Below are 21,376 nucleotides of genomic sequence, written 5' to 3'. Positions count from 1 at the left end.
CGCCAAATGACAGTTCGAATTTTTCGTTTCACCAACTGACGAAATTAGTTAATTTTGTTCAATATATCATGGAAAAATGCAATAAATTCACCAATATGATTATGAAATAAAATTTATTTTATTTAAAAAAATATATAACAAAAAAATGTGTTTCATCAATTTTGCTGCAGGTTAGACAACAACTGACAAATAGTGTCAAATACGTGTGGCATCTGTCTTCCGATAGGGACGCGCTTTCGAATTTCGAAAAATGATTAGTGTTGTGTGCTTCAGTCGGCATATTCGAAGAGATAGAGACTCAGTCAAAGCACGTCGTCATCAAGCGCGAACTAATCGATCAAACAGACTTAGAACTACTTTGAAACTGTTCAGACGCTTAGATTAGTCAAACCGACAAAACACGAATTTTAAGTGATTTTCATCCGTGTTCATAGACAAAACCAGATCGCGATGAGCAGCAGTTACGGAAGACCACCGCCAAGAATCGATGGAATGGTATCGCTAAAGGTGAGGCATTTTCTCCACAAATATAACCCATATTGCAAAGTGTTGAAATTTTAACAATGGCGTCGAAATTACATTAAAAGCATTTTTTCGCCGATTTTTTTTACGTTTTTTTTTTATTTGTGATACTTGATTGGTGGTAAAATTGTTGATAAATTTCGAGACATAGCATACTTTTCTAATTACTTTAATAATATTTGATGCATTTTTTGGTAATTTGTGTGAATTTAATGGTTTTTAGGTCGATAACCTTACTTATCGAACAACTCCAGATGATTTGCGTCGTGTTTTTGAGAGATGCGGTGAAGTCGGTGATATTTACATCCCGCGAGACAGATATACTCGGGAAAGTCGTGGTTTTGCATTTGTACGGTAAGCAGAAAAATCGATTTTTTTACACAATTAAATGCGGCATTTTTTTTCAACTTTTAATGTTTGCTTGTTTCAATATATTTGGATGAGTTCAATTACATCCATAAATTAGCATTATGCTAATAACCAGGATGACATATGTGTGAATTTAAATTTGTTCCGTATTGTTTTGGTTTTGCGTAGGTTTTATGACAAACGTGATGCCGAAGACGCGCTTGAAGCCATGGATGGGCGCATGCTTGATGGCAGAGAATTGAGAGTTCAAATGGCACGCTATGGTCGTCCAACATCACCGCAAACTCGCCGGGGCGGACGAGATCGTGATCGTCGCGACAGAGACCGAGGCGGTCGACGGTAAGCGTTCATTAATCCTTTCCATTTTATTTTTAACGTTCTTTTTTTTGCATTATGACCATTTATGGTAAAATCGGTATTTTAAAAGCGATAAACTTTCGTTGCGATGCCATTTTCTTCCATCATGGGCTAAGTTGTTTTGAATTGGTGTGTGGGCAAGAAATCTGTGGTTTTCATTTTGGCAAACAAGTAAAACACGAGAAAATAAAAGTACTGACTCATTTCAATTTTTTGTTGTAGTTTGAACATCTCAAAAAATGAATGAGCAACAAAATTACAACACTCTCTCAACACCCCCGCACACTTCAAACGTATATGGACATAATTGAATTTTAATGATGTTTTCTCTTCTATTCTATAGTGATAGACAACGTAGCCGTTCTCGCGAAAGGGGACGTCGTGATAGAAGCTATTCACGTGGTCGCCGTTCAGCTTCTAGATCTCGCTCCAGGTTTGTTTGTTTCCATTACTTTACCACATTCATAAATGTTTTCATTGTTATTCAAATTTGGTAAACGTATTGCCTATTGTACTTGCCTTTATTATTTTATGACTTGGCAGTATTTCATTAAATAAAACAATTTGTTCTATTAATTTCAGATCGGTACGCTCACGTTCCCGCGGGCGTTCAGAATCGCCAATTAAGCGACATTCGCTCAGCCGAAGCCATAGCCGTAACCGTTCGGTTAGCCGCAGCCGAAGCATTTCACGTAGTCGCAGTCGCGACTAAATTCATCATGACAGGTAAACTATCCCAAAAAAACCCAAGCCGTAATTCACGTCCATCTAACTTGAGGTGTGTCTTTCTCTTTTAGCTGGCACCAATATAAGACACTTTGGAATTGTCCGCAATGGAATTCAAAATAGTCAAGGTAAATTAAGCATCAAAATACAGTCATTAACAAAACTTTTATGCCACTCTTTCTATTACAAACTACAATATGAACAAACACAAAAATTGAATGCATTTCAGTTAACTTTGAGAACAAAAAATAAATAAAAAATAGAAACAAATTTAGTTCTGAGGACAAATCAAAACCAAAATTCTGCCAATGCGTTCGCCATTCACATATTCAATTGGTGTAAGATCTCGCATTTTGCGGAAACAAAACCGAAAGCAATTATTTTATTGACCGAAAGCAAAAAAAAAAGCAAATCAACTGCTATCGATCATCATTCGTTGTAGCCTTTTTTTACATTCTAGAATGAAACATCACATCAATTTTTTGGTTGCTTTTTTTTCGATTCTCTTTTTTGGTACAACATTTCAAGCTGTTGCTCTATTTATTTTTCCCACACGCACACACACACAATACATACCGACATACAGTCTTTTTTTCTTGGTTTTCTTAATTCAAGTAGCATATTTATAATGGGTTTTTTTGTTGTTTAAGATTTTTGCAAATAGTTTTCTTTTTTTTTTTAAATTTCATTGGTTCCCTTTGCAAATTTATTTTACCCGATAAAGAAAAAAAAACAAATCCAACAAACACAAAACACATACACACAATCCACCAAAAAGAATAAAAACAAATTTTTTGTAATTAAAAAAAAAATCGTTTACAAAAAATAGACACGTTAAATTTTTTGAAAACAAACCAAAAAATGTTGATAAAACATACTAAAAAATCATCTACAATTTTAATATGCAGGCCACTTGTTCCGGCTTAGCAGTTAATTGCAGTCTGAGCAGAATCAATCAGTGTCAGAGTGACAGATGAGAGAGAGAAAGAGAGAAAGAGAAAGAGAGTCAGAGAAATGAAAGGCGATTTATGTGATATGTCAAATAGAACACGATTCAGAGCTTCGTATGCACATCGCGCTGTTTCAGAGTAGAGTTGAAGAGGGTTTTAAGAATATGGGGCAGAGAGTCGTAAAATGTTTAGGTGATATCGCAAAATCGAGGCTGCATTGATTCGATGTTGGTGTGTGCGGGGTGCATTGCGTTCAAAAAGCAGTTTTCAAAGAGCTCATAGCATGCGTGCCTCGCGATTTGCCACGATTACAAATACACAATACATATTGGCACTATCACTGATAGCAGACACACACATACACACACACATACTATATCTTTCGGTTTATACGGTTGTTTTTGGCATGTGATTCGTGTGCCGGCATTTGAAACTTAAAAAATGCCAATGCCAAACAATCTGTATATAAAATTCGGTCAAAAAAATCAGCGTTCGCGGTGTGTGTGTGTGTGTTTGTTTGTGGGTGGGTGTTTCTTTTGGCGTTTTGTGAGCTGGTGAACAAACGACCTGATTTGCTGCACACATATTGATCCAGATCATGTTCCGGGCTCATATTTTCAAGTACCATACACAATATATTCAAACTGCTGGCAGAATTATATATATATAAATGCTGTGTGGTGCGCAACAACATCCAAGTTGTCGACGAAGCGGTTAAGTTTATTTGTTGTCACAAACAAACAAAGAAAATGAAACCACCCACGATTTTAATTTTCCGAATTTATTTCATCATTTATTTTTTTGGTTTCCTTTTTTAATTATTGAATTTTATACCAATTTTGAGCGTGATTTTCATAGAAAAAGATCGTCAGTTACAAATCGTTCACCGCATCTCAAAGCAAACAAAGTAATTGCGATCTTTTACACCACACACATAAAATCCCAATCCCAATTTCACTGCCATTTTTTATACCAAACAATTATATATCCCAACTCCGCTCGAAATTCATATTTTTATACCGTAAATGATGTCAAAACCCAATAAAAAGGATGAACCGATACAGACCGAGTCTGTGTCATGCCCAACGGCACACTTCATTCTCAATGACTGAACACATTTTCGCATTTCGATGAATGTATACATGATGACAAGACTGAAAAACTCACTTTTTAAACATACATTTTTTTTCACAACAAACTAATTTAATCTTATTTTGTACATATGTTTACCTCTATCCAAGCCACAAGTTAAATTTACAACGAACTATTTTTTTGAAATTTTTCTATTTTCAGATGCAATTTTAACCCTCCCAAAAAATCATCTTGGCTATATAAAAAAATATATATTACATACACACATACAATTTTTCATTCAAAATATATTTTTTCTCTTTTCAATATAACAATTAAATGTCGGTAAGTATTTGTACCGTACAGAACTAGAATAAAAACCGAAATTGAATGAATTTTGTTAGGGATTTATAGGCGATTCATTCGAAGTTCGAACCGAGTATCAAAAGAATCATCACTTATTTTACTAACTAAAACGAAACCATTTTTTTTTCTCCGATTTATACGCGTGTTCAATAGGAACACAAATCAAATGTCCATATGAATAGTGGTAATATTTCATTGTTTTAACTTTTTTTTATTCAAACAAATGACCAATTTGTTAAATTCAAAGGAAAAAAATTGATTTATCCAAATTTTGATTTATTAATTTTCACTAAATTTTACTTCAAAATTATACATTGTAACTGGATGTAAACTGAAACAACATAGATTTCTTTAGGTTCTAAGTGTATTGATATTCGTTTCAATTCAAAATTTAACTACACATTAAGGAAACTGAAACATTATTATTATTTGGAGAAATAAACGTAAATAATGCATACACCAAATCAGAAACAAATTTGTTTTTTATTGAATTTTATTTTATTCAGAAATTATTTCAGGAAAAAACACTTTTCCAAAAGAAATACTCAACTAAATTTTGTTTACAATCACAAGGCTTATAATTCGCTGCTGCAATGTATTACATAAGTATTGAAGTAAACGAGAGAGATGCAATGCCGTTGAAAAAGGGTACTCACTTTACTTTTATTCATAGTGCATCGTTGGCCGCATATTAAATGCAGTCAATGGTGGGATATGACTATCAAGACATACCCAGTACATAATTTTTGTAGCCAGAGGCTGTTATACATGAAGACGCCTCTCCTTTTCGATATTCAATTAAATAAATAAATAGTATCAATATTTGAAAATGTTTCCATCGAGTGGTTGTCTGGAGTATCCTGGATTTGTGGTTGGCGTATGTTGACCGCAACAGATCAATTTTATACTATGCGGAGATTTTCTTTCCGTTATTCCACCTAAAATTGGATTATTATTTTTTTCAAAATATCGACCAAATTTAAAAATTACCCATAACAAGAGGATGATGAATATCGTTTCTTTGAGCCGCAAGTTTTTCCATATACAATTTTTCTTTGATTGGATTGTATTTGGCATTTTCGAGTTGCAATAATGTGTCAAATTTGCTAACAAATAAATCTTTTTCATGATTATAAACAGAAGATAGTACCAAGTCCAATGAATCTTGACACATTCTCTTGCTACAATTACGTCGAACTAACGAATTCACTGTGTCTCGTTCGAATAAACGCGTGTAAACGTCTTTGGATGGCATTTTTCTTATTTTTTTTTCGATTAAACTGCACGAAAGGGCCAATTGATTTTTTTTATTTTTTGTTATTTTTTTACTACTTTTTAACTGTGTAAATCGACCAAAGAAAAGTCCAAATTTCTCAAAACCTAATATTGAAATGTTTGATCGATAAAATTCCAACCGTGCATTTGACATTGAAGTAAGTAGTGTCAATAAACCACATTGAATTGTTGTACAAATATAAAGGTATAAAAAAATATCATAAAAATCCTTTAATTCTTGTTTTTAATATGTTTTATTTCCTTAATCTACATCTTAGATTATACATTATACATTATACAATCATGTCACTTTATTCATATCTTTTTTTTAAATTTGCATGTGAATGAAAGCCAAGATACGACACGAAAAATCATATAAAAAAGACAAATAATTTAAATCAAATTGTATATCAGTGTTTTAATATTTACAAAGTGCATAAATGTTCAAAACGATTCGTTGATCGTCTGTTTTGTTCACTTCTTGAAAGGGATATAACTGAAACGAAAAGACGTTCCGATGAAAATTAGGCGCAGGTATTGAATGGAAATTGAAAATTAAAAAAAAAAAAAAACTAACGTGGATTAACTCGATCAACCCGTGAATGAGAGGATAAGAAATATATGCGAGTAGTGTGTAATGAATTCAGAGGAAAAGGAAATTTTGATCGCATATTCAACAGAATTATTACACTGACTAAAATCCATCCTTAACTAAATCTAAAAATTGATTATAATTAATTTACTAAATTTTCAAACAGTTGCTATCAAATCTATATCTGAGCTTCATGAATTATTTGGTGGTTCGGTTGGCGTGCCCAAGTCAATGAGAGTGTTTGTGGTACTTTGTGCAGCCGCCGGTTCAGTTGGTTGCGAATATTGTTGTGCGGGTGCTACCATCGATGGTGGTGGTGGTAATGGGATTGCTGGTATAGTAAATTCCACTGGTACTTTTTGTGAAGCAATGAATGGAGGTTGACTGCTGTCCGAGAAGTTGTGGTGATGTCCATGGCCATGAGCATGACCTTGATGATTATGATGATGTGGAAATGATTTGGGTAAAATTTTCTGTCTACTTGAGTCTGTTGTTCGTGATAACCGTTCGCTTAGCGCTTTTAGGGCGATTTGTCTTCGTCGCTCCATATCATGCATATCGACATTTTGAACAGACACCACTGATGTCAGTGAGTGGGCCGAATTTCTCAGTACCGCATGCGGTTTCACTATGCCGATGCGCAAGAATAAATTATGTAATGGGTTGACTAGAGCACTGATTGCTGGTTGCAAAATTGTTGGGAAGAAGCTAATGGGAGAAAAGGGATAAATTTTCGTTCACATAAAATAAAATATTTGAATTGCCATTATGGCACCGGGTTTTCGATGAAAATATTTACCTAGCGAATGTAAAGCTTTCAGATCCATCGCCACGATTTCCATTTGCATGCAATTGATAAAATCTTAAATAAATCCATGACACAATCAATCCTGATATAAACATGGTAGGAGTGGTGCCATCTAAAATACCACACAGCCAAAATATTATCGAGAAAAATACCACAATCAATGGCATATTGCTGTAAAAGATATAAACAATCATTGAATTATTTTCTTTGCCCTTTTGAATCTTATTTCGTTAAAACAAAGTCACCATTTTATCTTAAATGCAAAAAAGTAATAAATTTCCTCACCGATTTGTAAGTTTTCCGATGCGTGTTTTAGCTATCAATAAATCGGGCATGATTTGTCGAACGGCAACACAAACGGCAGCCACATAGCCAGACAAACCATGGATATGAACATTAAACAATAGATCATCATCTTTTGTGCAAAAATACACAAATAAATAGTACATCGATGAGAGAATGGCCACTCCAAGATTGGTGATTGCAAAAAAAGTCATCATTTCCATTTGACCCCATAATGGTTCGATAAGCTTGCCACACAGTCCAACAATAATTATATCCAAAAACACTTCCCACAAATATAGCTCGAGAAAGCAAAATGTGAACGCTGTCCATATGCAGAATTGTGGTGGTAGTATGTACCCTGGAGTCACACTCAATGCTTTTATAGCCGTTTCTGAAAATGATAGCAGGTAACCGAAAATTGTGACGATACAGATAAACTTAACCGACGGTGACGTGTTGACCAACAATGCTGATATCTGTTGATTTATATAGGGCAAATTGCGTGATAGCGTTCTCGTTGCCATTTTTATTCGAAACAAATTAAAAATTTAACAATCACACAGAAAATGAAATGACCACCAAATGTTCACTATTTTCATCAAGGAGAAATGAAATCTTTTTCTTCTTCGTTTGGATGACGTTTTACAATTGAATAAAATACAGAACAGAATGACATTTGGTCACAACAACAACAACTTTCATAACAAACATACAAACGCACACAAAGCAATCGAAAACGCAAAACGTCACATTTTACGTACACACGGAACGGAATGGAACGTACATACGAAATGCCTAACGTGCAATGAATCGTTTTATCTTCAATTTTCTTTATCTGTATAATGGCTATTCATTTTATTTTAAATGAATTAAAAGAGATATATTTTAGTGGATATTATTTTATCGCAAACCATTGTACTGATAACTGAATAATTCAGTCTGAATTTTATGCCAATTTCATTCAAGCGCAATTTCAATGTCGATTTAAAATGAAACATTTAAATTTGTTTTTAATATTTTTCTTTATTTTTCGCATGTCTTTTATTTCTTCGGGGGAAATGTATTCAATTGGTATTTTCTAATCCGCAAAAATTCATGAGGAAAAGCTTCAAAAACGTTTGACTACTTAAAAAGAACTTCATTAAAACGGTACAAATTGACGCCAATTCGCGATTGTATGTCTTTTACAGTGTTATTCATTTTCATTTATTTTAACATCAGTTCATTCTTATTCATTTGTATAAAAAACATTAGATTTTAAATTCACAGCACAATAAACTGCATTTGAAATAGAAAAAAAAAAAGATTTGAGTTGGTATTCCAAAGAAAAAAAAGATCGGTTCACTTAAATTGTTTTCTTGTTTTGTTTGGTGTCTTAGCACATGAATGAAGGCCAAAAGTAATTGTTATTCTGGTGTTTTTTTTACACACTCCTGCTCTTCAATGTTCGATGGAGGGCATTTACATACTAACGTAACCACGTGATTGGGCCCGACGACGGCCAACCAAATATGCAATCAAAACAACCACAACCAATGCAATCAATGCAATTCCGACGGCAATTGGCACAATATCTATATTCAAATGAAAACAAAATGGTTAAATATAATTTATAAATGAGTTTCATCACTGTATTAATTGTACGCATTGTTTACCTGGTGTATTGATGGCATCACAATCGAGGGATTCTGAGAACTTTTGGTCGTTTGCCGAACGATAAGCTTCCATGAATACATGTGAAAGAGTGACATTTCCAACTACTTCCGATTTTGGATCAGCATTCTTGGTTAAATTCAATTTTTGAGCTCTGCCACAGTGATAAGAGCGAGTTTGGCGGGTTTCAAAGAAGTCACCAACATGATACAATACCAAGCGCTCAGTATTGTCTGGAATAATGCTCGATGACAAATTGAAGACGGCTTTAGTCAATGAGTATTCTTTTGGTTTTGACGTTGTATTTAAGTTAAAGGTCAAATTCAATGTATTCATTTCGTGATTAACAGTCCAAATGACGACCAAATTTTGTTCGGTTGTCTCATTTCCGCATTTGCCATCTGTCTGCACAAATTTATCGTTACTTGGCAAGTTGTATAGTACGTATTGATCTATGAATGTATTGAATATTTTGAATTTATTAATGAAAAATAGGTCAATTAAAATTCGAATATTTCATCAAATTCATTCTAGTTACCTTTGCCATATGAAATGTTCAACTGAGCGGCAAACTCAACCAAAATGCATGTTACATTGTTTTCCTCTACGTAATACTTGGCAGATTTTGGTTCTACGGGTTTTGGGGCCACAGTTGTTGTTTTTGGAGCAGCAGTCGTGCTGGTGGTAGTTGGAGCAGCAGTCGTGCTGGTGGTAGTTGAAGCAGCAGTCGTGCTAGTGCTAGTGGGTGCCTGTAAATAATATAGTACATTTGGATTACTTATACACAACATACATGCAGAATATTCGACTTTAAGCAAATTCAATTAGCACTGTCACCGCGATAACAAAACAATTATTTGCAACAAAGCATGATTACGGTCGTCAAATAAACACTTTTGCCGTATCGTACAAAAATACAAATATTTCACCGGTTTTGAACATTGGAACTTGTTTTGTCTTGTAAAAATATCGCGAAATAACGAGTAGAAATGGTTATTATGGAATATCAAGTTTTAAAAAAAATGCAATCTTTTTTGGACTTATACTGATAAGCTAATGTGAGTTTTTAAAAGTCATCAGAGAAAATGAATCATTTGATAAACAGAGATTTATCACTATTTCGCGGTTTTTACATGTTAATGACTGCGAAAAAAAGTCTTCTTGAAATATCTAATTATTGATCCAGTTTATAGAACATAAATTAACAAAGAGCACATATTTTGCAAAGTACGTGATTGAAATGCACATACCGCAGTTGTCGATGATGTTGTAGAACTTGATGTTGGAACTGCTGTTGTTGTTGTTGTTGGTGGTGCTTCTGTGGTAGTAGGATCCTGGGTGGGCTGTAAAAAAATAAACAAATTGTTTACTGATATTCTGAATTATCAAATGGAAGGTTTTACACGATTATTGTTATTATAAAGTGTAGTCTACTCAATAATAACAATAACAATAACAATAACACCAATGTTTATTTAAAGATTAAAAATTGATAATAAATATATATAAACATATATAAACATACAACGTATTGATATTGTTTGAAAAAAAAAAAAATGAAAATCAAAAGTTATCACATACCGTGCTTTTTGTAGGCTTAGGCTTTGCCGCTTCCGTAGTTTCAGCCGGTGTAGCCGGGTTATTATCAACTACCACTGGAATATCCGTTGTTTCGCTAGCTATTGGTAATTCAGCGCCAGTAGTAGCAGCTAAATGTGGAATAGAGAATCCTTTTTATTAAATTGAACTCAAATTCAAAATATATGGCAACATAGAGCTATTGCTACACTCTTTGAAGCAAATGAACAAGAATGAGAATTATTCACATGATATTTAATCATCAATTGAATTTGTAACAAGCCTAAAAATAGCCAATTTCTTTATCTTAATCGTAATCAAAATAATCCACTCGAAAAGCACTATGTCAAAGTTGAGATTATAAAAATAGATGTTCACGTGTGGGGATAAATTGTTAGTTGGGGCATTGAATAGAGAGCATAAAAATGTGTAAGATAAGATAAAAAAATATATGCAGCGATAAACATACAATGCCGGTAGAATTAGGCATCGTTGTCATACAATATAAATATTTGGTGAAAAATTCTTTGATAAAATCGAAATAAAATGGAGAACACATTTTTTATCGCCTCGAATAAAAATCATAAAGCAATGTTTTCAATGTACTTCAACCTATGAGACTATTGAAATTTTTTCGATTCAGAAAAAACGAAGATTATAATAGACGTAATCTCAGATGAATGTCGCAATGATTTTTTCAGCTTACTAAATGCATTTCGAGCGCGTGACTATCTGTATCATATGAACGACTGCAATGATTCACGGCGTTTATTAGATTAAATTGCATTGATATTGACCAATGAAGCGAATGGATGAACTATTACATATATTTCAAGTAGTTAATGTAGAAACGAAGAAATATTGCGAAACACAAGCACGTTTTCAATGCTGTTATATCGGCTTTGGATTTTATCGCTGTGTGCAAATAATATTGTCACTCACATTATGAATTAAAGTAAGCAAAATATTATATTTAATTACTTCAACACTTGTCGACTTGACGATGCTGCGTAGCACAAAGTGATGGGATAAGTTATCAAAACGGAAATGGTAAAGAAAGAGAAGTGGCTCAGATATCAGAGTGAAAACGCACGCAAATAATATTTAATATAATGTTTTGCACAGTTTTTTCTTCTTCGAATTATTACAGTCAATATTTCAGAGAAACTCCCCTCTGAAGCAATACAATATCGTTAGTTTTATCTGAACAATGCTCATACATGAGAACATATCCACTATGCGGGTCATTTTGGAAAAATGAATCTGTTTTCGATTTATTTGACTGGGTCTGTGGGTACTACATAAAAGCAATTGATTAGCAGAATAAAGTGCAAAGCAAATGCTAATGACGTGAACGTCATAAAATCCTTGAATGACTTACAATGATCAATTTAACGTAACACGAAATAAACTTCATTTCGATGGATGAGATGAAATAAATGTACAATTGAGATGAAAAAAAAACAAAAAAAAAAACCATATTCAGTGTAGAACGTCATGGAAAAATCATAATATGCGAGACATAAATAGAATCCTGTATGAAAAGTGATTTCGATGACGAAAAAGGTTAATAGATAACAGTAAATTTAACACTCACCATAAATGCCCATAATAAACAATGAAAAAATAACCAACAATGCCTCGGACTTCATTTTGGATTGAAAATTTATTTTTCACTTTATTTGCCAGAAATATTTATTAAACTTTTTTTTTTCAACTGTTCGATGACAAAGAAATCAGAATGTCTTTGATAGACAGTATTTACGTGTGACTTTTTTCCTCCTTTTTATTGCTGACTAACTGGTTGTGAGTCGGTTTGGCGTGTGATCACTGATATAATGGAAAAAGCAACTGAGTATATTTCAACAACGCAATTTTATGCATTTATCAACTGTCAACTTATACATTGACCAACGTAGGGGGCGCTCACTACATTCATGCACTGAACTGAACTGATCCGAAATTTAAATGTGTCCCAAGCGGAACGCTTTGCATTCAAAATCCGTTAAATTAATCATTCAATTTATTTTGTTTATATTTGTATTTAAAAGTGCACAGTTCTGAGTATATTGTAATTTGCTCTGATTTGGACGAAATTATGTGACAGATGGAAAGAGTTGAGTTTGTTATTTAATATTGTGTTTTTAGTCCAAAAAACGTTTCTAAAAATGGCAACTCGTTCCGGTCTTTTGATTATAGTAATATTTGCAGACTTGCTTTAATGGCTGCTTACCGCCAAATTAAAATGATATTACGAAAATTAATGGTGTGACAATAATTAAAGTATGCTCTTGAAAGTTACGACGTCCATTCGTCAAGACATTTCCAAGCACATTTAATGCATTTGCAAATATGTTGATTTTTATACTTTTTTAGAAATGCACAAAAAATTGAATTCTTTTTTAAAAAAGGCTTTAACTTTCATTTAACTTTCTTTTCAAAAAAGGCTTTAACACTACTTGTTCATCAAAAAATCAGATCATTTTGTCCACTGCGTAAACTTTCTGTGGGCGTAATGGCTTTTTATTGAATTTTAATCACTTATTTGATAACTGATTATTTTTTTTATTCAAAGCATATTATTTAACACACCTCAACGATCCTATCTTATTTCTGAGCTTCCAGCGTGTTTTCTAAAGTAGAATACCATATCAGTGGTGCGATTCTATGAATTAAGAACGAAATGTGCAATGTTACGATAGTAACAATTTACAGAGTAAATTATTCACTTGAAAAACTATTGTGGATTGATAAGCAACGTGGCAACGGTGATGGCTTTGAATATTTTTGCAAATGCGATTTAGATAAATCTTTCTTAAACAATTCCATTTTTTTCGAATCAAATATAAATTTCAAACCCCAAATCGTCATAATTAAAACCGTAACCGAAACGCAAATTACTGTTGTAACTGTAAGAAAAGTAAAAAAAATATTACATAAAATACTTTCAGAATCATTTTTCACTCGATACCTGAGTATGAATCCCTCCGAGAAGTCTCGTCACCGCAAACAATCGCTTTGGAAAACTCTTCATTTTGTTCTGATCGGAATGCTTCAAATTGAATGTTTATCAATTGAAGTGTTCCCATAATTTTACTTCGCATTTTCAGTGGCAATGACAATTCATTGCAGAAATATGATCTTCCGCGCATTGATGAGATATTACTTCCAAAATAATGTAGCTCAAACCATTCAAACGAGCCATTCGGAAAAATTTCGGCGCAAAGTTCAAACGCAATTGATCTCAATGAATATTTGTTCGTTTTATGGTTTATGTTGAAGGTTATATTCATTGTACTGAACAGATTTTTTACCAGCCATTCGATTGAGATGACTTGAATATCATTCTGACAAAAAAAGTATTGTTCGTCATATTTCGTTGGTAAATTATACAGCGTTCGAGATTCTCCATCTAAAAGCATTGACAATCAATTTTCGAATGGATAATTTCAAAAGAAAAAATTACTTTCTGTTGGATAACTGATGTTAAGACTAGCACCAAATTTAATCATAATACATTTTTCATTGGGCGACTCAACTGCTTTATCCCATTTTGCTGACGTACACAATTCTTTCGAAATAAGATAAATAATTTAAATCATATCAATTTGATAAGACATTTTTTTTGACTTTTTGATGAATTTGTAGCTTGATTCATGTAGTATGGCTGACTCGGTCTTTATGCTTTATGAATGATTTTCGGAATAAATGCAAGAAAAAATCGCTATAAATAGGTTAAATAAATTAAATAAGTTTGATTTTATATGTATATGCATTTTTATCTTGGCGTTAATTTTTTACAACTCTACCATTTTTTCCAAGCTATCTTACAAAAACGGTTGCTATTTCCTCATTTCTTAAATAGAGATCTGCTCATTCAATTGTCATTTTGAACAAATATATTATATACAAATTATGCAAATATCAACATTCTTCATTGACCTTCCGGGCCGTCCGATGATTAATGAACAGAGTATCCGTAAAACTGACATTATTTGAATGGATGAAGTTTAACTTTGATTCGAAAATAATATACAAGCATACATGTATACAATGTTAAGCAAAAACAATTGAACTTCACATATTAAAAAAATTTATATTCATTTAGAAAACAAAAAAAACTTCTGAAAATTGAACATTTTCAATGTTGATTATTTATATATTTTGAAGTGATTTTGATTTGATTGGTTTTGGGTCACGTAACCAAAGATCGCTATGAATTATAGCTACAATGACTTTTTCATAAGAACTTACGACACAGATTCAACACGAACAGTGATAATATCAGCATTGAAATTTTGACATCCATCGTTGATTTGTGTAATTGAAATGTGTGGAAATGAAAATTGAAACGATTTACCCAAATGCTACCAACAACGAGATAATACTGAAGAGAAAACAATGAATTGCAAACAGAATTTTTTTAAAAGTTATTATCACTGTTTTTATTGCCCCTTGCACTAACCATAATTTTTATTATCATCATTTCTTCCAAAAACATAAGTGTTTCTTACAAAAGCGTCTGAATATTCAAAATCGCTGATAATTCGCAGTTCGCATATCCAGAATTCACAGAATCTAAAGATATAAATGCGTAATTCAGCTTTATTTCGATGTGATTTTTTTCGAATATCAATTAAGTTATCGCCTGAAAGATAAATATTAAAACGGTTGTACTCCATATATGTGGCCTTAAATTCGCGTTTTAAATAAAGATATGGTCATATTCTCGCGGAAGAATAGATTCATTTTTGATGATCCATTCATTCGGAATTCGTTGTTGATTTAAGCTTGTTATTCATGGGAATCTGAACTATTGACGAATGCTGTTTGTCAATTTTTTGGTAAATAATTAAGCATCGTCGTATGTACAGAAGCACGTTGACCTTGGTTATTGCCAAAGGAAGTGTTCACGCTTGACTTCTTTCTTTGGGAATTCCCTTGTTGAGAGTAAATTCTATTGGCACGTTTCATTCTATTTGAATTGGATACAAGAATATTTATGTGATACGATATGCGAAACCAAATGGTCGCCAATCACTCTTACCACTTGGGCATAACTGGTTAACACTTTGGTTAACATATTATTTTTACATATTTATATAGATTCTTTTGTAACGTTCGATGACATAATTCAAGTTTTCGATCATTTTTACTTTTACATTTAAACGTAAAATGAAATATAAAGACACAATTATTTTCAACTTCTTTTCATGATCATTATATCACAATTTCCAAACGACATTTCACAAAAGGGCCTTTTTACACGAAGCGGTATTGTGCAAGGTTTTCATGAATCAAAAAATAAAAACACTGCCAGAGTTTAAAGATTAAGTTTCTGAGCTGAATAAATCTTTTTTTATATGTGTATAGCTAGTCAAGTTCAAAAGTGAATCTCATTGCGTTGTTGTTGTTTTTTTTTTCAATTCGGAGTAGAATATTTTGATTTTTTGCAGAACGAATAAATTTAATTTGTGCGAACTAATTGAATTATCGGGGGGTTTTCCGCAGGAATTAAAAACATTCTTTAAATGAATCCATTGTTAATGTGATCAATTGTTATTGTTATTGCTCGCAGTAGGAAATAATATACTTAATAACCATGCAAAAAAATGACTTGATCTTTCGCCAGTTCAAATGTAATTACCGAAAATTTAACATTGAAATCTGGTTTCACAATTGATCTCGTTCATCGATAGCGATCGCATGTGAATATTATTAAGACATTAATTGGGGTAGTAGTTATACGTTGAATCTGGTTGGATTATGGTACAGATTTGGTCATTTAAAGTGCATGGTTCAACGACCAGCTCGCCGACTACGTCGGATTAAACCGAACATTTTAAACAACGAAGGTTTGTTTGTATACCAAATTAGCGAATTGGTTTACAAGAAAAAACTCAACGGAAACTTAAGAATCATGCGAAGCAACATTACGTCAGTGCCCCACTTAAAGATATTTATACCATTTTGGACGGTGTATGTGCTCTTGTTAAGGTGAAGAAGCGTGTTTGGTCTGCCGTGGTGAATGAACACATCAATTTTGTTTTACGAAAAAAGCACGACATATACTCTAGGTCGTCATCTCTTTTCGTATATAAATAATCAGCGTCGTCATCATCTGCAGTAGTTTTAAAACGAACGCTCATTATACCACATCAATCAGCCAACAAAGGCACACGTGTAAATAGTGCCAATTCTAAAAAGTGAATTATATCTAAAACGATATTTGCGTCAGAAGATTCCAAAGAAATAGATTTGAACAGTTTTATCGAATATGAAAGTGGAATTCATTGTGTTGATGTGCTGCTTAGCACTCACTTATGCAGAAGAAGCACGTACCACTCTTGAAAATGTTGAAAGTAGCGAAGCTGTACAAAACAAAGTTAATTCATTGCAGCCTTTAACGCGAAGGGCTCGATTGATTGGTGGTTTGGGCGGAATTGGTGGTGTCGGAATAGTTGGCGGCGTTGGCATCGTCGGAGGTGGAGTCAAAGGTGGCCTTGGTGGCCTCGGTGGCCCAGGTGCGAAAATTATTATGTTTTTTAGATTGAATTTCTAAAGTTGAAAAGTGTAAGAACAAGTGATCACTGATCAGTGACTAGAAGTGACAAGTGAAAAAGACTGCGAACAACTAAAATTGATTTCTTTCGGGATTCTCTTTCTTTTCAAATATTTTTTTGCCAATCGTTGATTCAATTTTATTTTTATTTTTTTCGTAAAGGATTTTATGGTCCAGGTGCTTACAGTAACTATGGCGGTTATGGAGGTTTTTATATTATTTTGCATTCTTAATATTTGAAAATAATGTTATTTTTCTATTTGCTAGGCTATGGTGGTGGCTACGGCGGTGGATATGGCGGTGGCTACGGCGGTGGATATGGTGGACCTGGAATTTATGGAGGAGGTAATATTTTCCAAAAGTTACTTAGAAATGAGATAATTTAAATTCTCTTTTTTACGTATAGGCTACGAAGGAGGTTATGGATATCAACAGAGCAGCTACAATTACGGCGGGTAAGTTAAATATTTAATGATACTTAAACCACTTGAGACGCTCTTGTCAAAATTCGGTGTTAAAACTTGTTTGAATGGTGAACGAATTCACGTTTCACAAAAGTGGATTATTGACTTTCACAAACCTCCTTGTCCATTGATTGCAAAGCAAATAGAATACAATCAATTGATTGTGATCGGGTTTTCCCCGAACGAGTGCCAACTGGAACATCATTTTGCTTCATTCTTTTCGCTTTCGTTTGAATACGATTGATTATCGGTGTTAATGGACGAACCAAAACTTGTCAAATATTGTGCTAACAAATAAATCGCGAGACTGCCAATATTCATAACACCTTTACTGATTTTGGTTGTTCATCTATGCAAGTTAATGACTTGGCATTTTTTTTTACCAAAGCAAAGTATTATCATATTTTTTTGATTGTCTTGTTTATTTTAGTGGATATGGCAACTATGGAGGTGGTTTCGGAGGACCGGGACTTTATGGCGGCGGTGGTCCAGGACTTTATGGCGGTGGACCCTATGGAGGCGGTTATGGCGGCGGTTATGGAGGCGGTTTTGGAGGTGGCTATGGCGGCGGTTATTATTAAAAGACATTTAGAAATGAAAGTATATTTATGGCCTTTATAGAATAGGCGGATCTTGTCGTAACAAGAAAAACAATGAAACAATCCGAACAGTAAATTGAATAAATTTACAATTAATATTAGTTATTACAAAGAGATTCATTCAGGTTCATTAAGAATTATTTAAAGATTTTTAAAGTTAAAAAGCAACAATCATATATTTTCAACTGGTTGTACATAGCTATACTTTAAAGACAAAATCAATTGGCCTGCTTAGTATTTGAGAGAAAAAAAATTGTTTATGGACAGTACAAAATATAGTGAATGTGGCAGCGCTTCAAACACTCACCAAATGCAGCTTCAGTACTTAGTGTTGATGTGTTCCGAATTGTTATATTTCCCTATAAGAGTCGTAAAATAAAAAAAAATGATGCAACTGCACGGCTTAATTTTATTAAAAAAAAACCTGAAAACATGCATCGTATTAAGAGCTTTTATAAATGAAAATATGTTAAAATGTTAATGTATTGATAGTAATTTCACCGTTCCATATGAAAAAAAAATCAAAAAATTATTCCAATAGTTCACCAATTTCAGTCGTAGCCCACACGATTAAATAGTAAAATGTTAAACAAGAACTGTTTCCACTTCATAGTTCGAAGCAGGTCCCAGAAAATCTCGTATCAATTTATTCGTTGCATTGGATGCATCTTGGTGAACGAAATGATTGGCATCCGGAATAACTTCAACTCGTAACTTTTGATATTTGTTTGCCATCATAATGATAGCTGCATGTGATATGTACGGATCTCGTTGTCCTAAAATGAACATTCCCTTTGAACCATCGTCATGGCGTTCTTCTTTTTTAGAAACAAAAGATGAGTTTGCGCGATAGTGATTGATTGCTGCAGTTGAAGCATCTAAAAAAAACAAAAAAAATTGTTTAGATTTATTTCATTTTGATAGAAAAATTCGCACATTTTTTCGAAAACACGTATTTATATAACTCCAAATCGTCTTCATTGAAGTTTTCCGAAAATTTTCTATTCCGCATTTCGAAAAAGACGTCGTAATCGGCAGTAGATAATAGTTTTTCTGGTAAATATGGCATTTTAGAGACGAAAAAATACCAAGATCGCTTGAGTTGATCCCAAATCGTGAGCGACAAATTATAATAAATTCTTCGCGCTGGCATACTCAACATGACGTATTTTAATACCATATCATTATTTTGGGCCACAAAATCCCATCCAATGAATGCACCTGTATGTAATTATCATATTTTTAACATTTATTTTCGAGAAACGGACTTTAACACATACCCCAATCATGACAAACGAGTATGCAGTTCTTGCGATCTACAAAAATGAAAGCAAACTGAATGAAAATAACTTAAATGTTGACCCAAATCATTACATACTCAATCGTTGTATAAAAACTTTCAAATCGTCGATTAAATGTTCGATTTTATAGCTACTCGTTGCACTCGGTTTATCCGAAAGGTTAAAACCACGAAGATCCATTGCAATCACCCTGAACGTAGGAGTTTGTAAAATATTTGTAATTTTTAAGTTTCACATCAAAGCTAGCATCAAAGTGTAACTAACCAATAATCCTTGTTGAATTCAGTGATTTGGGATCGAAACGAATACCAAAAATCAAATTGCCCATGAACAAATACCATCAATGGCTTACTTTTATCACCAGACTCAACATAATGCAGACGAATTTTCTGTAAATAATTTCATATTTGTTTTTTGATTCAAAAAGCTTAACAATGAGTCTACATAATTCACTCTCACATCAATTGTGACATATTTGTGTGAACCATATTCGGGATATGTAAGGCAAGCCGGTGGTAGCATAAGAATTCTATCTTTTGTGTTCCAGGGCATCGATGCACAATGTGTTATATAAAATAGAATTAGCCGAACACTTGCTATGATGCTAAATAAAACACTTAGTGTCCAAATCACCACAAATTTTATTAAAATTTCAAAGAACGACATGTTTCGAGGCTCAGATTCAAACTAATAACGCAAATCAATACAATTAAATGTATTTTACCACTACCGAAATCTATAAATTCTATGTTAACGATTCCACTAGAACTCTGCGTACGATGTGCAGATGTGAATGGGTTGAGTGTTCAGCGAATACTGTTAATCAAAGCAGCAATAAAAGTGCTTAAATTTATAAGACAGCGACTGAAAACTTGTTCAACCAACAATTGTAATATTCGTCGCATCGTTCGTTGATTGTACTCGCATATGGTATGGAAAATTTGCACAATTTCAATATTCAGCCATATATGACATAAATATGCAGCCAAAGAGATTTAAAGAGAAAGGCAGAATTCGATGTATGGTTTTGCATGTTATTTTTTTAACACGTTGCTTTTTGATCTTTTTTTAATTGATTGTGATTTAATCAAACCCACTGAAGTTGTTGGAAGAGGTACTTGACTGCGAGCATCATCTTCAAATAGTTGACAAAACGTAAAAACGTTATTATTTTCTTAAATTTTATGCTCAATAAAAATGGTTGATCTTCACTGATCGATCTTCTAATATGCAAAATCTTGTTTCGCATAGTTAGTTTTATGCCCGAAAAATCCGGTCTCTCGCAGTTCAAACATATGTATATAAACACTATAAACTAACAAACAAATGGAAACTAAACCAAAGCCCAGATTATATTGGTTGCGTTTCGATGGGTTTTTTATTCTATAACGGCCATATGAAATTATCATGGTTTTCAAAACCGGTCCGGAGACCAATCGAATGTAAAAGAATTGAATGCAATCAAATGAAGCACTAGCAATTCATCCAAAACATGCCGTAATTGCATAACACTTACAATATTTGTGAATTGCATAAAACTGACGAATATGCGGCAAATGCATGGAAATATTGATGCACCAACACCGTGTATGGCATGCTTGGCATTCTTGACATGTGGAAAAGTACCGAGATTATTTGAACAGTTACACTATTGTATGAAATGGCATCCAGAACATTTTCAACACACATTTGTAAATTTGCTGGAAAAGACAGAAAATTAATTGCAGGTTGTCAAATGAGCGACGAACTTCAAACTAAAGAAATATATATATATATAATGCATAATTATTTGCCATTTTGCTTCTTTATATACGTCCCACATCACAAAAGCGTCGTGGAATTATGTAATTTTTAAACTGTATTTTCACGGTAAACGTTCATGTTCGTTAATTATACGT

At 33.2% G+C, this 21,376-nt stretch overlaps 7 protein-coding genes and 1 non-coding gene across 13 annotated transcripts; 3 read left to right on the top strand and 5 right to left on the bottom strand.

Annotated features, from left to right (window-relative positions):
* Positions 1–273: 273 nt before the first annotated feature.
* LOC116344065 (serine/arginine-rich splicing factor 2) lies at positions 274–4,836 on the top strand. Of its 2 annotated transcripts, none has more exons than XM_031772445.1 (7): positions 274–507; positions 746–876; positions 1,060–1,230; positions 1,592–1,681; positions 1,831–1,974; positions 2,046–2,102; positions 2,883–4,204. In XM_031772445.1, the coding sequence occupies exons 1-5, from the start codon at positions 451–453 to the stop codon at positions 1,958–1,960; spliced, it is 579 nt and encodes a 192-aa protein (XP_031628305.1). In that variant the 5' UTR covers positions 274–450; the 3' UTR covers positions 1,961–1,974; positions 2,046–2,102; positions 2,883–4,204. The 2 variants fall into 2 exon arrangements, with proteins under 2 accessions (XP_031628305.1, XP_031628304.1); XM_031772444.1 differs by lacking the exon at positions 2,883–4,204 and adding an exon at positions 4,218–4,836 and having other exon boundaries at positions 275–507.
* Positions 4,837–5,002: 166 nt separating this feature from the next.
* LOC116344555 lies at positions 5,003–5,143 on the top strand. The gene has a single exon (XR_004201422.1). It is a non-coding gene; the product is annotated as a U11 spliceosomal RNA (small nuclear RNA).
* Positions 5,005–5,616, bottom strand: LOC116343666. Its single transcript, XM_031771870.1, has 2 exons — positions 5,352–5,616; positions 5,005–5,299 (listed from the first exon to the last, which is right to left on the bottom strand). Exons 1-2 carry the CDS (start codon positions 5,614–5,616, stop codon positions 5,178–5,180), a joined length of 387 nt encoding a protein of 128 aa, XP_031627730.1. The 3' UTR covers positions 5,005–5,177.
* Positions 5,617–6,028: 412 nt separating this feature from the next.
* Positions 6,029–7,990, bottom strand: LOC116343914 (transmembrane protein 115). Of its 2 annotated transcripts, XR_004201361.1 has the most exons (4): positions 7,322–7,990; positions 7,028–7,207; positions 6,214–6,936; positions 6,029–6,132 (listed from the first exon to the last, which is right to left on the bottom strand). XR_004201361.1 is itself a non-coding variant. In XM_031772232.1 (3 exons), the coding sequence occupies exons 1-3, from the start codon at positions 7,843–7,845 to the stop codon at positions 6,420–6,422; spliced, it is 1,221 nt and encodes a 406-aa protein (XP_031628092.1). In that variant the 5' UTR covers positions 7,846–7,990; the 3' UTR covers positions 6,029–6,419. The 2 variants fall into 2 exon arrangements, 1 of the variants encoding a protein (XP_031628092.1); XM_031772232.1 differs by having other exon boundaries at positions 6,029–6,936.
* Positions 7,991–8,324: 334 nt separating this feature from the next.
* On the bottom strand, positions 8,325–12,407 carry LOC116344092 (flocculation protein FLO11-like). The gene is made up of 6 exons (XM_031772488.1): positions 12,150–12,407; positions 10,556–10,683; positions 10,225–10,317; positions 9,513–9,723; positions 8,977–9,426; positions 8,325–8,895 (listed from the first exon to the last, which is right to left on the bottom strand). The coding sequence occupies exons 1-6, from the start codon at positions 12,202–12,204 to the stop codon at positions 8,783–8,785; spliced, it is 1,050 nt and encodes a 349-aa protein (XP_031628348.1). The 5' UTR covers positions 12,205–12,407; the 3' UTR covers positions 8,325–8,782.
* Positions 12,408–13,066: 659 nt separating this feature from the next.
* Positions 13,067–13,889, bottom strand: LOC116344491. The gene is made up of 2 exons (XM_031773070.1): positions 13,524–13,889; positions 13,067–13,461 (listed from the first exon to the last, which is right to left on the bottom strand). Exons 1-2 carry the CDS (start codon positions 13,843–13,845, stop codon positions 13,274–13,276), a joined length of 510 nt encoding a protein of 169 aa, XP_031628930.1. The 5' UTR covers positions 13,846–13,889; the 3' UTR covers positions 13,067–13,273.
* Positions 13,890–16,576: 2,687 nt separating this feature from the next.
* On the top strand, positions 16,577–18,642 carry LOC116344159 (acanthoscurrin-2-like). Its single transcript, XM_031772586.1, has 5 exons — positions 16,577–17,076; positions 17,277–17,321; positions 17,382–17,459; positions 17,521–17,569; positions 18,009–18,642. Exons 1-5 carry the CDS (start codon positions 16,830–16,832, stop codon positions 18,157–18,159), a joined length of 570 nt encoding a protein of 189 aa, XP_031628446.1. The 5' UTR covers positions 16,577–16,829; the 3' UTR covers positions 18,160–18,642.
* LOC116344158 (epoxide hydrolase 3-like) lies at positions 18,326–20,394 on the bottom strand. Of its 4 annotated transcripts, none has more exons than XR_004201384.1 (7): positions 19,938–20,393; positions 19,743–19,867; positions 19,556–19,668; positions 19,458–19,493; positions 19,114–19,398; positions 18,679–19,055; positions 18,326–18,601 (listed from the first exon to the last, which is right to left on the bottom strand). XR_004201384.1 is itself a non-coding variant. In XM_031772584.1 (7 exons), exons 1-6 carry the CDS (start codon positions 20,142–20,144, stop codon positions 18,763–18,765), a joined length of 1,059 nt encoding a protein of 352 aa, XP_031628444.1. In that variant the 5' UTR covers positions 20,145–20,394; the 3' UTR covers positions 18,326–18,536; positions 18,724–18,762. The 4 variants fall into 4 exon arrangements, 2 of the variants coding, with proteins under 2 accessions (XP_031628444.1, XP_031628443.1); XR_004201385.1 differs by having other exon boundaries at positions 18,326–18,536; XM_031772584.1 differs by having other exon boundaries at positions 18,326–18,536; positions 18,724–19,055; positions 19,938–20,394.
* Positions 20,395–21,376: the final 982 nt, after the last annotated feature.

The sequence above is a fragment of the Contarinia nasturtii genome, unplaced genomic scaffold (assembly GCF_009176525.2).
Source record: "Contarinia nasturtii isolate CC-2019 unplaced genomic scaffold, AAFC_CNas_1.1 Cnas_scaffold_1037, whole genome shotgun sequence".
Classification (NCBI taxonomy): Eukaryota; Metazoa; Arthropoda; class Insecta; order Diptera; family Cecidomyiidae; genus Contarinia; species Contarinia nasturtii.
Note: the sequence above shows the minus strand (reverse complement) of the source record. Positions and strands in the feature narration are given on the sequence as shown.